At 36.6% G+C, this 15,000-nt stretch overlaps 2 protein-coding genes across 3 annotated transcripts in view; both read right to left on the bottom strand.

Annotated features, from left to right (window-relative positions):
* The window catches only part of LOC113824539 (uncharacterized), a 5,064-nt gene extending 1,759 nt beyond the window's left edge, over window positions 1–3,305 (bottom strand). Inside the window, exons 1-3 of one of the 2 annotated variants that reach the window (XM_027377278.2) lie at window positions 3,031–3,305; window positions 509–680; window positions 143–230 (exon numbers count right to left, since the gene is read on the bottom strand). In XM_027377278.2, the coding sequence (XP_027233079.2) occupies window positions 143–230; window positions 509–672 (252 nt within the window). In that variant the 5' untranslated portion in view covers window positions 673–680; window positions 3,031–3,305. Of the gene's footprint in view, window positions 1–142; window positions 231–508; window positions 681–787; window positions 946–3,030 lie in introns of those variants that run through there. The other variant, XM_027377279.2, reaches the window with a different exon arrangement.
* Window positions 3,306–9,712: 6,407 nt separating this feature from the next.
* Window positions 9,713–14,146, bottom strand: Rad1 (Radiation insensitive 1). Its single transcript, XM_027377283.2, has 7 exons — window positions 13,966–14,146; window positions 12,504–12,602; window positions 11,679–11,830; window positions 11,481–11,566; window positions 11,083–11,231; window positions 10,257–10,466; window positions 9,713–9,992 (listed from the first exon to the last, which is right to left on the bottom strand). Exons 1-7 carry the CDS (start codon window positions 14,074–14,076, stop codon window positions 9,963–9,965), a joined length of 837 nt encoding a protein of 278 aa, XP_027233084.1. The 5' UTR covers window positions 14,077–14,146; the 3' UTR covers window positions 9,713–9,962.
* Window positions 14,147–15,000: the final 854 nt, after the last annotated feature.

Here is a 15,000-nt window from a genome sequence, read left to right as displayed (position 1 = left end):
CGACACTTTTTTAGCCGTCCACTTATATATGACTAGCCACGCCACTGAATAACATATACTAACTTATTGCCTGTCAAAATGTGGCCACAACCTTGTGCTATTCCACGCAAAGTCTGACGTTAAAGGAAGGCCCAATACTCACCTCGAAGTCAATCTTCTCCTTCGCCATCTCCCTGAGCCAGGTGGTTCCGTCCCGCTGGTCAAAACACGCCCTCAAATTGGGCGTTTTTCTGCGAAGGAAAGGCGAAGGTGATTACGGTCTAGTTAAATAAATTTCTGACGTCTAACTTTCGTGTCTTCGATAAAATTTGTATCCTGTGCAAGTCTGTAGTGTGAGAGGTACATGAGTGCCAGTTTTTAAAATTAAATCATTATCACGTAATACCTTCTGACATGAATACGACTGGCGGACTGAAGAAGAATAATCTTAGTTGAATTTCCCTAATGAGTGTCCATCCACCAACCCCACAACCCCTGAAAATCAACCGAGCGGAAAATGCAACCGTACCTGTAGAGGTGTGAGAGCGCGGAGGTGACCTGGTCCTCGAGAAGGGGGGCGGCGGTGGCGACGGTCAGCTGGTAACTCACCATGAAGGTCTGGAACCGGTTGGAGGCGTCGAAGAACATCTCCGCCATGGTCGCCTTCCACAGCCATTTCTTCTCGGTCTCCATGACGAACCCTGTAAGGAAATGATAACTAAATGACCGGATCCGTGTCCGTTCTCGAGGATGTCCCTTATCTCACAGCATCCCGGGCGGACGGATGAAGCTCACGACTTATTTCTACCTCTGTCTGAGAAGGTACCGGCGGAGTGAACCTTCGTGAACGCTCTTCGTTGTATTTAAGGGAACAGACGCGGAGTGTTGGTCTCTCTCCCACGCATTCGGTGATGGGTCTTCCCCTGAGGCAACTGGGGGCCGACGTGGCAGGAGTTGCAAGTCACGGAATGTGTGGAGCCTGTGGAGGTCGCCAAGGGTTGTGTTTGCCTTCCTCGGTGTTATCGGCGAACGCATAGCAACGGGTTATCATTGTATTTAATATTTCAAACCCAATGATTCGGTTATACATGTAAGTAAATCACTAATAACTGCCAAAAAAAAAAAAAATTCTTTCAAGATCTTTTTTTTTCAAATAGCATATTTGTGTCTTCATGAATATACTACCCTATACACGCTTTCCATTAACATACTAAGAACGTCTACCATCTTATCATACTAAACATGGTGATTCTATCATCCTAAATGAGTAATTTCCGGGGGAAAATAAAGTAAGAAATTTCAGGAAAGTGACACAACACATCCGACATGTTAGTTTTTTTTTTTCCTTTTAAAAATGTTGCAACACAGAAATTATGAAAAGTTGAACACGTTTGTCAATAAAATTAGTAATACACTTTATAAACAAGCAACAGGTAAGGCCTCTTCATCAATTATATAAATAAGACCATTTCCAGCCTCTAATCATGTGATCTCGCGCCTATAAATTAATTAAACGATGAAAATTAACAGATACATAAAACAAAAAGAAGCAGAAGGTGTTAACTTATTACCGTAAATATAATGCATGAACCTCAAGCTATTTTTAATGACAAATTAATTAGATAAAAGCTAATAGAGATATGTACAATGTCATCAGAAACAAAGACTAGATATACAACTGTTACTGTCTACGTATAAACTTATAAACTTATAATCTTAAAGGATAAAATAGGATAATTCTTTCATATTTATATTTACCATCAATCTATATATTCACATTATGTATATGATCATATATACGTTTGAGATAAATATCTATATGAATGATATATATATATATATATATATATATATATATATATATATATATTTGTGTGTGTGTGTGTGTGTGTGTATGTGTGTGTGTGTGTGTGTGTGTGTGTGTGTGTGTGTGTGTGTGTGTGTGTGTGTGTGTGTGTGTGTGTGTGTGTGTGTGTGTGTGTGTGTGTGTGTGTGTGTGTGTGGGTGTGCGTGTGCGTGTGCGTGTGCGTGTGCGTGTGCGTGTGCGTATGCGTATGCGTATGTGTATGTATATGTATATACATACATTTATACATATACGATGCTCCTACTATGTATACTATGTGAAAGTTCTTCCGCTTTTACCTCGTAATGTCCCCAGCCAACCTTTCCAGACTAAGCGAGAGGTGTTTCGTGGGTAAGTTATCTCTGACACCCTATCATAATTAGACGCCGCAAACAAACAAACACATTGGTGCCTAAATCGTTGGTATTTGACGATAAAAGGATCTTCTGCTGAGGATTTACAAATTGCCATTGAAGAATTCATTAAATAAATTGTACTAAAGCAGGGTGTCTTAATCTTGGATGGGTTTCTGTGTGGGTGTGGGTGGGGGTGGGGTGGGGGGTGGGGGTGTACGTGGTTATCGGATAAAATAATCTACATTTATGAAGGTGCATTTGGGGGGGGGGGTTGTTTAAATTGAGGTTTAATACTACTCTGTGTATCATATATTAATGAGGTAATCTAATCTCAATAGATACAATATAAACATTATCAGTACACCATACACATTGCAAGCAAACTTGAGTCTATGTGACTATTTCTAGGGCAGAAAGAGAAAGAGAGAGAGTAAGAGAGAGAGAGAGAAAGAGAAAGAGAAAGAGAAAGATACGGAGAGAGAGAGAGAGAGAGAGAGAGAGAGAGAGAGAGAGAGAGAGAGGCAAAGAGAGAGAGAGAGAGAGAGAGAGAGAGAGAGAGAGAGAGAGAGAGAGAGAGAGAGAGAGAGAGAAAGAAAGAAAGAAAGAAAGAAAGGAAAAAAGAAAAAAAAAAAAAAAGAAAAAGAGAAAGAGAAAGAGAAAGAGACGGAGAGAGAGAGAGAGAGAGAGAGAGAGAGAGAGAGAGAGAGAGAGAGAGAGAGAGAGAGAGAGAGAGAGAGAGAGAGAGAGAGAGAGAGAGAGACAGAGAGAGAGAGAGAGACTCTAAAAAGACTCTAAAAAGACGTTCGTGACTCTAAAAAGGCTAATAACCACTGTACGAAAGGGACGCACCTTAAACACAGCAACGAGCGCGGACTTCTGACTTCTTCCCACGCGAGTAGACTGATAGCTTTTCCTCGACGCTGTCCTCGCACTAATGCAATGAGCGTAAAGTACGATAATTTTCCAGTAGTGTTCGTTGTCTTTTTCTTTCGTCTTTGTTCTTTACAACGTGAATGGAAGTGCTCGCCGAGTGGTTGTTATTGCCACAAGCGAATGCCTGTGAGCCTGAACTGGTGACCTTGAAATTGCTGCCAGGCTGTGCATTTCTTCTTCATCTTTTTATTTCTTCTCACCAAATGTGATAGTAGTCGGCGAAAGACGGGAAAGATAACCATAAATTATCTTCGAATCCTTTCTTTATCTTTAATCTTCAACAGTGCCGATTACGAGCATTACAACTTGATAAAATCTGCCGAGTGCACCATGACTCATCATAACTTAGCTAAACTTTAAAGACTATTCGCTTCCACTTTCTTCTCCATTGTTAAAAGCAATTCTCCATTCCTAAAAGCAAGATATCAATAACTTTGACAACGTCTTCTAATCGAATACTTATATGAATGAATAGCCAATGGTCTGCTCGGGAATAGTTATAAACTAAACGGGTCTATTTCAACGACTGTCAACCGGGAAGCCATAGGAAAGCTTAGGGAAGAAAAATCTGCTGAGGAAAGAAGTGGGGAAGGATTTGTCACCCGAGGAACCGAAAGAGGGAGTACGCTACATACACACTCGTAAAAAAACAACAACAGAAAACAACAGCATGTCATTCAAAAAGCAAGAGGATGATTTTGTTTTTTTACTCGAGCGATATCGCATTACCACCCTTTTGGTTTGCTTGTTTCGTCACTCCGCTCAGGGTCAGAGCAGGCGATAACATTCTCTCGCGGTGAAATTTTCTCTAATACGGAAATTTACAGATAAAACGAAGGGGAATTTCGAAAAAAATACGATCAAAAATATACACATATAAACAAAGACACACACACATATATGTGTCATAAATATTATATAAATTTATATAGATATAGATATTGATATACATTATATAAATGCATATATATGTATATATATACATACATACATATATATATATATATATATATATATATATAAAGATGAAATTAATATACAGACCACACTTTAAATTGGCCAAGAACATTAGAAAGTGCAGCAAAATGTGAAACTTTGGCTTATATGCAACTCTACCGCAAGCACATCTAATACATAAATTGGTATATTCTCAACATTACCCGAGCTATTTTTATCAGTGACGTATATATCAGCCGACTAAAGCATTTTATAAGTATAATCATCGCATATATTTTCATTATTCATCAATCAATTTACCTATTTAATCACATGTAATAAATACATAGATATTAAACCAATAATATATATCATATAAAGTGTACAAGCATTATCGAAATAAATAATTATGCGAAAAAGTTTCGAGTAGATTAGTGTTGTCTAAACATTTTCGCCTATTGTACACCCAACAAAAGCGATGTCGCTTCGCCAGACCAAGCTTGGAGAGATCTTGCCCTTGTTGACCTGAAAGGTGGCACACGTTCAAACAACCTGGACATAGTTAGGAAATGGGGGGGAGGGGGGATTTAGATTCGCTAGGCAAAGCAAGGAGTGAGTGTTCGGCTATGTTTCAGTCCCTCTTATTGAGGCTAGTGTCTGCAACCCCCTCTCCCTCTCATTCACACTCTCCCCCCCTCCCCCCTCTCTCTTTCTCTCTCTCACTCACTCACTCACACACATACACACTGAGTAATATTTGTGGGTGTGAATAATGTATCTTCTCAAATAGCGTCTCTTGAGCTACCAAACATAATAAATGGCTTTGGCCGCAAAACTTTGAGGATAATGGGCTGTAAAGGTATAGGTATCGATTCCCTTGTTTTCCTTTTATTTCGTTTGGGTGCCTCCTACGAAACACGACCTCCAGTCACGTTCATGAATCGAGAAGCACGGTTTGGTTGGAGTCAACTTGAGTGTGATGGGCCACTTAGCTCCGCCTCTCGCAATCATATACTTATAGAAAGTGTTAATGTCTATTATATCAGCTTGAAGTTTGAAATATAAATTGATTTAAAGTGCATCGTTAGTCAACCTAATTTATCATATTATTTCCGAAACTGTTGGTGAAAATGATTGGTGTAAAATGAAAAGCAGTGAATGTGTGTAGCGGTGCATTAATATAATGATGGTGGGGTATATAGGATTCAGGTGTTGCGAAACTTATACTATTAACATATCGTTTAGTGTCAAATTATTAATTGACAGTCTTTACACCTGGCTAGATTGGGCACTTCCCAGCGAACCCCTTTCCCCATTCACGCTTACTCACTAACCCCGCGAAACGCCGAGTCAAGCTTCACCTTACCCAAGGCTAAGGGGATACTCCCTTAGCCGTAACTATACGCCTTTATTTGTCGTTTCAGCAGCTGGTGTCCACTACCTTGTCGATGTTCCCCCTCCAAACTATTCAAGAAACCCATTGCTTTTGATATCCGTCTTTTACATATTAATTGAGTTATTTTTGGTAATTAAATAATTGTAAACATTTGGAAATATAAAGAATTAATGTCATATGCTATTTTCTAAATATATTAAAAGTTTACCATTATCTAAATAGCGGATCCAGGTGATATAAGAATGAGAGAGTAACTGCTTAGGATAATGCAGAGCCGTATAATAATAATCATCCTTCATATATGTATGAAGGATGTTTCCGTCTGACGAATAGTCAGTTCCAACAATGTTTAAGTTTATATAAAATATATGACAAGGAATTGAAATAGAACAATGCGATAAGATTTCTTGATAGTTATTTTCGGAATAATATACGATAACTTATTTCTTAATGCAGGTTTCCAATATATCCATCAAATTAACAACTAAACAGAAATAAAAGCGATCCCCCCCTCTCTCTCTCTCTTCGTATATATTTCAGTCATTATTGCACTTCGCCTGATTTCCGTACTTTTCCTCGTCCTCACATTCGAATCATCCTAACTATGCCCTGGTTGTTTGGTGGGCCTCCTCTCAGGACAAGAAGGGCATGATCTCTCCGAGCCAGGGCCGGCGAGGCGTCATCGCTTTTGTTGCTGGCTGTACCCTCTATTACCTCCATGTACTGTTAAGGTGCTGTCACACTAGCACTTTTTCCGTCAATTTTTTGACAATTTTCTGAATTTTCGTCAATTTTCGAGCGAATTGTCGAATTTCCAGTCAGACGATAATGAACGTTTCCGTCTGAAAACCTTCGTCAACTTTTTCAGCCAATCATAGTCAAATCAAGAGTTATATTCGAGAATGTTTGTATTGATGTTAAATAAAATTGTCAGAAAATTGACGGAAAAAGTGCTAGTGTGACAGCACCTTTACGCCCCCCCCCAGTCCACCATGGCTAAATAGACTGTTTTGTATAGGATAATGCAAATAATATATTAATTATGAAAAGACTGCATTGCAGGAGTGTTGGTCAATAAATTCGAAATTAGTACACGAATAAAAATATGATTCATAGAACATGTGATTTTTTCTGTGTATGTGTGTGTGTGTGTGTGTGTATGTGTGTGTGCGTGTGCGTGTGCGTGTGCGTGTGCGTGTGCGTGTGCGTGTGTGTGTGTGTGTGTGTGTGTGTGTGTGTGCGTGTGCGTGTGCGTGTGCGTGTGCGTGTGCGTGTGCGTGTGCGTTCCTTGTTTGTCAACGTACCTTTATAGTCTATGTAGCGGAACCCCATTTTGGACAACACTGGACCAGATGACAGTTTCCTGGCACCGGAAAAAAGGCCTTTTATGTGCTTCTGCCTGTGAGACTGTGCATATACGTGTGTGTGCGATTGTGTTTGTTTGTAATTGTGTTTGCAAATGGAAGCAAAGTCTAAAGATCCCTATGTACAAACATTACGGCTAATAGACATATCAGCGTCTCGGCCGATAGTAGACTGGAACGTTAAATTGTGAAACCAAGTTGAAACCTGGGACCGTATACTCAACCGAGGGGGAAGGTGGGAGGGGGTGGAAAGTAAGTCGTAGTATCAAACGTTAAGAAAGTTGCAGCTGGGGAAACATGTCAATATTGAAAATGTTAGCCAAGTGGTATCACTGTTCTCGTATCATTTCCCGATATCATTATGCTGCTCGTGAAAGATTGATATATCAATGATAAAAGGATATAATTCGGAGTTGTTTTATAGCTCAAACTGTTAAATAAAGTTACTTTTAAATTCTGAATAATTTCTCTCGAACACTATGCGAATCTAATATAATTTATTCCCGGTTGTAGCTACGATGTGTTGTGACGTCACGCGAAGGTATCGTAATAGTGAGAAAAAGAGAGAGAGAGAGAGACAAAGTGAAAGAGAGAGAAAGAGAAAAAGAAAGTAAGAGAGAAAGAGAAAGGAAAAGAGAAAGAAAGGAAGAGAGAGAGAGAGAGGAAGAGAGAGAGAGAGAGGAAGAGAGAAAGAGAAAGGAAAAGAGAAAGAAAGGAAGAGAGAGAGAGAGAGGAAGAGAGAGGAAAGAGAAAGTGAGAGAAAGAAAAGAGAGAGAGAGAGAGAGAGAGAGAGAGAGAGAGAGAGAGAGAGAGAGAGAGAGAGAGAGAGAGAGAGAGAGAGAGAGAAAGAAAGAAAGAAAGAAAGAAAGAAAGAAAGAAAGAAAGAAAGAAAGAAAGAAAAAGATAGAAAGAAAGAAAGAAAGAGAAAGAGAGAGGGGGCAAAAGAAAAGTGCATAACTTCTTCAAACTGAAAATTGGTTCTGTCTTCATGAGCAGACCACAACTTAACAGCATGGTCCATGGTGTCAATGGTCCATCTTATTAATTTTTCAGAAAAATCTTGTATCATTCAAGATTTTAAGCAAATTCCTTTACATCCGTTGTGACTCTTGCATAGCCTGGCGTATATCTCCATATTCTTTTCAGAGACACTCACAATCAAATAGACCGATACACAGTGCCAAAGTGTTTCTACATTTCATGTGAATGAACTGCTCCCTAATACGTTTCCTTATGATACCTATTACATTCAAAGTGGAAATCAGTAATTTATAATGTGGCTTTTGGTGTAGTTTCCATTAGCTGCCACTACCAAGGCAAAAAAAATATGGAAACAACAAAGCGAAGGAACCTAAGAAACATCTATATACTTCTGTCGCAAATGAAAAAAATAGTGAAGCAATACACAAGTGTGAGAGAGCGCGAGAAGAAACTAGAATTTTACTGAACATTACAGTGAGCATTCGTCCCTTGGTGTTACCCTCTCAATCACTGATTTAAGCCTATTGTGACTTTCCTTAAAATGCAGTTGAATTTTAGGAAAAATCATCAATATAAAACAAGCAAATACTTTAGAAAGTATTAAATCAGGTGAACTCTAAAAGTCAAGGACCTTGAAGCAAAACCCTAGCACAAGCAAACGAATATGATATAAAAAATGATTTACTGAGACTACAGATTCGTCACGTGGCCTTTCCGGAAAGTCACCATTTACAGGAGCTAAATCACGAGAAATACATCAATCCTCATGTAAACTGAACTTGTATGGAGCGATGCAAAACCAGGTTATCATGTGAACCCAAAATTCCAAACTATCGTTTCCTACTTTCTATTCATTGCCAACTTATAGATAAGGCGACATTAAGAACTCTGGTTATGTGAGGGTACTGTGGATAGCTGATATTTTCACCTTTTTTGGTAAATATAAGACCGCAGTAGCTGTACATGTGTTTATGACTATTTCTTTCGTTATAAGAAGTATGGTGTTTATTTCCCTTTGTACGTCACTCTTGGTAACATTAACCTTAGTAACAGGAGCTAAATCACAAAAAATTCATCAAACCTTTACTTTACCTACTTGGACAACAAACAGCTCCTCAATATAGTGTTTTGTCTTTTCCTCTCACCCCAAGCAGATGCTGACAGTGCCGAGAAACGGGAAGTTGTGCTTCATGACTTATTGGAACATTTTACTGAATTTTCATTATTATTGACTATTAGTCATTGTGGAGCAACTCTGGGCAATATCAAGGTTACTGACCTTGACTTTGCTGATGATGTTACTATCCTATCTGAGTCTTTGCAAACCTTAGTGGTAGCCCTGGATGCATTTAGTAATGAAGCAAAGCCCTTGGATCTAGAGGTCTCGACCAAAACCAAGATCTGGGATTTTGGGGACTTGCTAGGAGAACCTGTTCGGTCAGTACTTGCTTGTGTCAAGGACATTGAAGTCACAGAGAACTTTCCTTATCTTGGTAGTGTAGTTCATAACTCTGGGCTGTCAGACCAGAAAGTCAGCAGACATATTGGCCTAGCAGCAAGGGTTACGAACTCTCTCATCAAGAACATTTGGAGATGCCTGTGGTCATAATGAAAATGACAAGACAGGTAACTATGTTATCGATGGACTTCATGGGGAAACTAAAATATATGTATTGATTCTCTAATTGTTTTACGATCTTAACTAAACATATTTTAGAAAGAAGAATATAAGAACAGTTTTCTGAATATTTCTTTCATAGGTCAGTTTGCTATAGAAGGGAGGCAAAAATACGGAAAGTTACTTTTGTATTCTTTTTTTCTGCAAAAATACAAAAAAGATTCACATTTGTTATAGAAAAGAATCTCCAATCTAACCACATCTCATTCTTTTAATGTAATAGCACAAATAATATACTAACTAATTCTTTAAACACTTTTTGTTCCCAAAATATAATGCATAGAATTTTCATTGATAAAATACCCAAACAAATAAATATCACTCTGTATATAGTATAACTTTGGTTTATCTCTATCAAAACTTGCCAACTGACAGTGGTCCTTATCCATTCTCCGACAGGCATTGCTGCATAAAGATAAATAAACCTACTATGCATTGCTGCCAATAAGCATTCTAAATTGTAGTGGATGCAATATATATTCTTTCATGTTAACTATTCGCTTCCTTCTTCATCTGGACAGCACTGGAATGAGAAAAGGTTACAGGATAGTTTCATATCTGTCTATCCATCTATTTATGATAGATTCTACAAACTTTCTATTATACTTAATAGCCATTAAAAATATTCTTTTTTTTTTGTTATATTGCAGCACTGATAGCGATCAGCGATCACAATGTAATGACAAACACCAATACATTCTACTAAAAATCAACTTATATAAATCTTCTAATCATTACTAGAGCAGAAACTCTACCTGTATAGAACACCAAAAATCACAATACTTACAAAGAACTCGACGAAACAGATATGGTTATCTTCGGTCTTAATCATAAACTGTAAGCAGAGGAAACCTCGCTCATCTGTTCGAACTGACACCTTCTGAGAAGCACTTAGAGGTTTAATAGATGGCCGCAGAAGTGAGAGCTTGTACCGTTGGGTCATAGTTTGAGTGCATGAGAAATTCTCCACCATGTCACTGTCTCTTGGTATATCTGTCTGTGAAATGTAAAAAAACAAATCTTTGTCTTAATTGATCTGTAAAAATTAATAATCTGAATCTTAACTGAATTGCAAAACTCAATTCTTTCAGTGTGGACTGAATTGTCAAAATCAGTGCTGTGAGTGGTAACTGAAACTAATGGATGGAAAACGAGAAATAGAAATCAATAGAAATCAGGAAGGAATCTCTAATTAATCAGTAAATATCAATATAAAGGATAGGATATAATAACTGCTGAAAATAAGGGCATGTCATATTATTACTTTCAATTATATTCTTGATTTTATATTTCATATAATAAAAAGGTTAAATATGTATTAGATAATGCCAAAGAAGTATGGAAAATTCCTTTTTTACAGCATTCTTTTGGAAGACAAACTGAAAATCCTCCAGAAACAGAAATGGGATCTATTATAAATATTAAAAATAATGAGAGCCCAAGATGTGATAACAATGTGTTTGCAAGAAACACTGAGAGGCCAGATAACTTGACATCTTTGCATTACTATCCCCAGGATGGTAGAGTCAAAACCAATATCTAAGTCAACATCCCATCTTCTGTTCTGAATGAAAAACTGTACTACATAGATTAAAACCTTATGGAAAACTTACATGATTAGTTCCATAATTTCCAAAAGTTGAGAGACGGAAATATGGAGGATCTGGAGACATCAAAATTTCTAGGACGTCACTGGACATGTCAAGCTCAGAAAATACCTCCTTCAAACACTCAGATCTCATTATCACTTTATTGATCACTCCTGGAATATTTCTTATCCTTTAGTAAACAAAATAATATGAGGACAGTAATATTATGCAACTAATGGAGATATATCATTACAGTCATATTGTCATAAGTACATTGTGTAAGTACATCATGCAAGGTGAGGAACTGTTCATATTCAGGAAACCACTCAAAATATATACATATATGGCACATTTCTTCCCCCCTTATACTTAGTGTAGTACAATCCCTTTTACAAGTAATCATTAGCTGATAACTTTACTACCTGTGTTACAGAAATTGAAGTCAAGAGTATCATCTGCCTCTTGAGTCCGTATACTGCAATCTGTCAACACCCCGGCTTCTTCTAGTCTGAGTAAAAGAACTGTATTTTATTAAGTGTAGTAAAAGGCACCTAAAAAATTGAGGTTGTAAGTGATAAATAAATGAAGCTGTAAGCAATAAAATAAGAAAATGAACTTACAACAGAATAAGTGGTGAACCATAGCCATTGTAGCACATCTTCAGCGCTGGTGTAATGCCAGGAGTACTGCTGCCACCAAAGATATTGAGACATTCAACAAAGACATTCAAGTTCACCTTGAATGTTATAACATCCTCTCGTATGCTATATTCCTGAAAGTTTGAAGTAAAGGATAAGCAGTCAGCTCAAAATCATTACATGGTCCCTTATTCCAGGGGACCCAAAATCAACACATTTCCATATTTGGTCTGGACTACTGTCGGTTAAATTAAAAGATGACGACCTCATTCTTCAAGTTATTTTCTGTAAATCACAGCAATGATGACAATAGATTGCAAGGAATTTCCTTTTTTGAAATAACGAAATCCTTTTCTCCACTTAATATATAACCTTTGATTAGTGCACCAAAATTACTGCTAGATAATGAAAAAAAAAAAAAACTGTCACAATCAATGACAAGATATTTGTGAGTTTAAAGTGGGTAAACCATTATCCACAATGTTTGCAAGTCATGGGGTATCCAGGAATTCATGTTTTTCCTTGTCATATACTTAGCATATAAAAGCATGTTTTTTTTTCTTTTCTTTTTTCCCTTTTTTATGGTGTGTGTGTGTGTGTGTGTGTGTGTGTGTGTGTGTGTGTGTGTGTGTGTGTGTGTGTGTGTGTGTGTGTGTGTGTGTGTGTGTGTGTGTGTGTGTGTGTGTGTGTGTGTGTGTGTGTGTGTGTGTGTGTGTGTGTGCGCGAGTGTGCGAGTGCGTGTGCGTTTCTATAAGCTAATCTCTGCATTGTCTTATCACACAACTAAGTTAAAAGAGATATACTTACCTGGAACATGTCTGACTGGATAAAAGCATTGGCTTGGATACACTTTGCTTCCTCAACTGTGACTTTCAATCCATTACTGCTAGCAAATACTGTGGCCGTCTGTTGGAGAAAAGAAATACACTGCATAACCCATGATTATCAGCAATCACTTTCTTTAACTTTATAATTACTCTTTTCTTTCAGATTTATATGTTAATTCACGATAAAACAATGACCACTTTAGTGTAATCCATTTCAGTCTTTCCAAAGCTGTTCCAGTCAGTTCAGTAAAAATGAAACTAGTAAGAATGCTTTATCAAACACGAGCCTTTATTAAAGGTATGAACTGGATGATATATGGACAATAAAACTATATATATTACATCAAAATGAGTCAAAACATCACTCATTTCCCCTCATACTACATCATACCAAACTATACGTTGCATTAATATTATACAAATCCAGCATGTGCATTCAGATGATATTTGAATAAAAAAATACAGTTAAAATGAACATGCAGTGATAAAAGAAACACAAATATTATAATATTTTTGTCAAAATATATTTGACCTAGAAATCATGCGTCGCAACAATAATATAAATATATTATATATTACATCAGAATGAGTCAAAACATCACTCATTTCCCTTCATACTACATCATACCAAACTATATGTTGCATTAATATTATACAAATCCAGCATGTGCATTCAGATGACATTTGAATTAAAAAATACAGATAAAATGAACAAGCAATGACAAAAGAAACCTAAATATTATAATATTTTTGTCAAAATATATTTGACCTAGAAATCATGAGTCCCAACAATAATATAAATATATTCTATATTCAAATTGCATCTATGATTTGCTGACTTTTAGGCATTAGTAAAATTATGTCTGTTTACAACAAACCTGAAATTTGTACACAAACCAATATATCTAGAAATGAGCACATACCTCTGATATAACTAAATCTCAAAGGATATACTAAGATATTGTACATTTCCTATTCTTTCCTGTTTGCTTGATACCAACATGTTTACATAAACGCTATGCACTTCTTTTTTCAAAGTTAATGTTCATGAAATTTTGAAAGAACGTTTGCTATTCCTTGCTAGGTATGTGAGCTAATATAAGTTAATATAATTATTAAAAATTAGTCATAACTGATAACTTTATTTTTATTCAGTCCTTACACATTATTCCTTCTTATCTCACATACGTCATAACTTTGTAAATATCGAGTCGCGATGGAAAACCCATAGAAGAAAAGTTCCTTATTTTCGTTTATTACGTCCAATAAAGGTAAAATTTTCCTCCTAACTAATGGCATAGTGAAACTGAAATTATTCCATTATGTAAAGGCCAACACAAATGAAAAACAAGTCGCCCTTCGAGGATTTTAAGTCACATCTAAAAAAATTACGATTTAGAAGTGTTTATTTAGTATCGACGAAATACAAGGTTCTAACTCACATCACGAAAATTGACAGCTTTCAATAGATGCAACACATTCTTTGCATTGTCGATTTTGGTCATCAGCTGATAATCATTATGTTCATCGTCCAACTGAGATGAAAATGACATCTTTCTTGACGTTTTTGGTTCCAATGGCCCGCATAAACAAACCTTTCACATCCAGCACTGTTTATTGGAGTTCATGGCACTATTTGTACTTTGATTATGATATGGAAAATAAAACTCCATCTTTATGGAAAACGTGTGCTTGTGAGTAAATATCCAGACCAAAATTATCTGTTCTTTAATAGACCTATCTTTTGATAGATGTGGAAAAGTGATTCCAAACAGACTGACTATTTCAAGGAGCAGAAGAATCTTTAGAAAATAGTCTAATTAGAAATTAATAGTCTAATTACATAATTCATCTTTTTACACTAGATAATTGAGCTTACTCATTTTTTGTATAGATTGAGAATGTATCATAGATCTCCCCTATATGTACTGGATGTTCCTATGTTGATCGGACACGTCCAAACTCGCAAAAACTTGGAATTTTAACATCAAAGTGCGAAATAAAGTAAAAATTTGAAGATGTTATATATCCATACAAATCTACGTAGAGTATGGAAACCCTATACCAGTGGTTCTCAGTTTTTTTTATAACAAGGGAGCGATAGCTATGACGAGAAAAAAATATATAAACTGATAAATAGATAAATTTATAAATGGATAGATGAATAAAATGTTAAATAGATAGGTGAATGAATGAATAGATAGGCAAATTGTTAAGTATATATGTATATACAGATAGATAGATATGTATATATTTATGGTATATACATACACTAGAGAGAGAGGGTGGGGGAGAAGGAGAGGGAGGGAAGGAGAGAACCAGACAGACACAAAGAGAGAGAGAGAGAGACAGAGAGAGAGACACACACAGAGACAGACAGACAGACAGACAGACATAAAAAGAAACAAAGACAGAAAGAGAAACAGAAACCAATAATGACAATGATAAATAATAATAATAACAACAATGACAATAAT

The sequence above is a fragment of the Penaeus vannamei genome, chromosome 14 (assembly GCF_042767895.1).
Source record: "Penaeus vannamei isolate JL-2024 chromosome 14, ASM4276789v1, whole genome shotgun sequence".
In the NCBI taxonomy this organism is placed as follows: Eukaryota; Metazoa; Arthropoda; class Malacostraca; order Decapoda; family Penaeidae; genus Penaeus; species Penaeus vannamei.
This window is presented reverse-complemented; position numbering and strand designations above follow the sequence as displayed.

Excerpts from the sequence above, each read along its gene's own strand:
- Rad1 (XM_027377283.2), bottom strand. The coding sequence starts at position 14,076 with ATGTCATTTTCATCTCAGTTGGACGATGAACATAATGATTATCAGCTG. Across the intron at positions 11,232-11,480 it reads CTTCAATTTCTGTAACACAG|GAGTGATCAATAAAGTGATA; the intron begins GTAGTAAAGTTA and ends GAAATATTCCAG. Across the intron at positions 10,467-11,082 it reads GAAATTATGGAACTAATCAT|ACAGATATACCAAGAGACAG; the intron begins GTAAGTTTTCCA and ends TACATTTCACAG.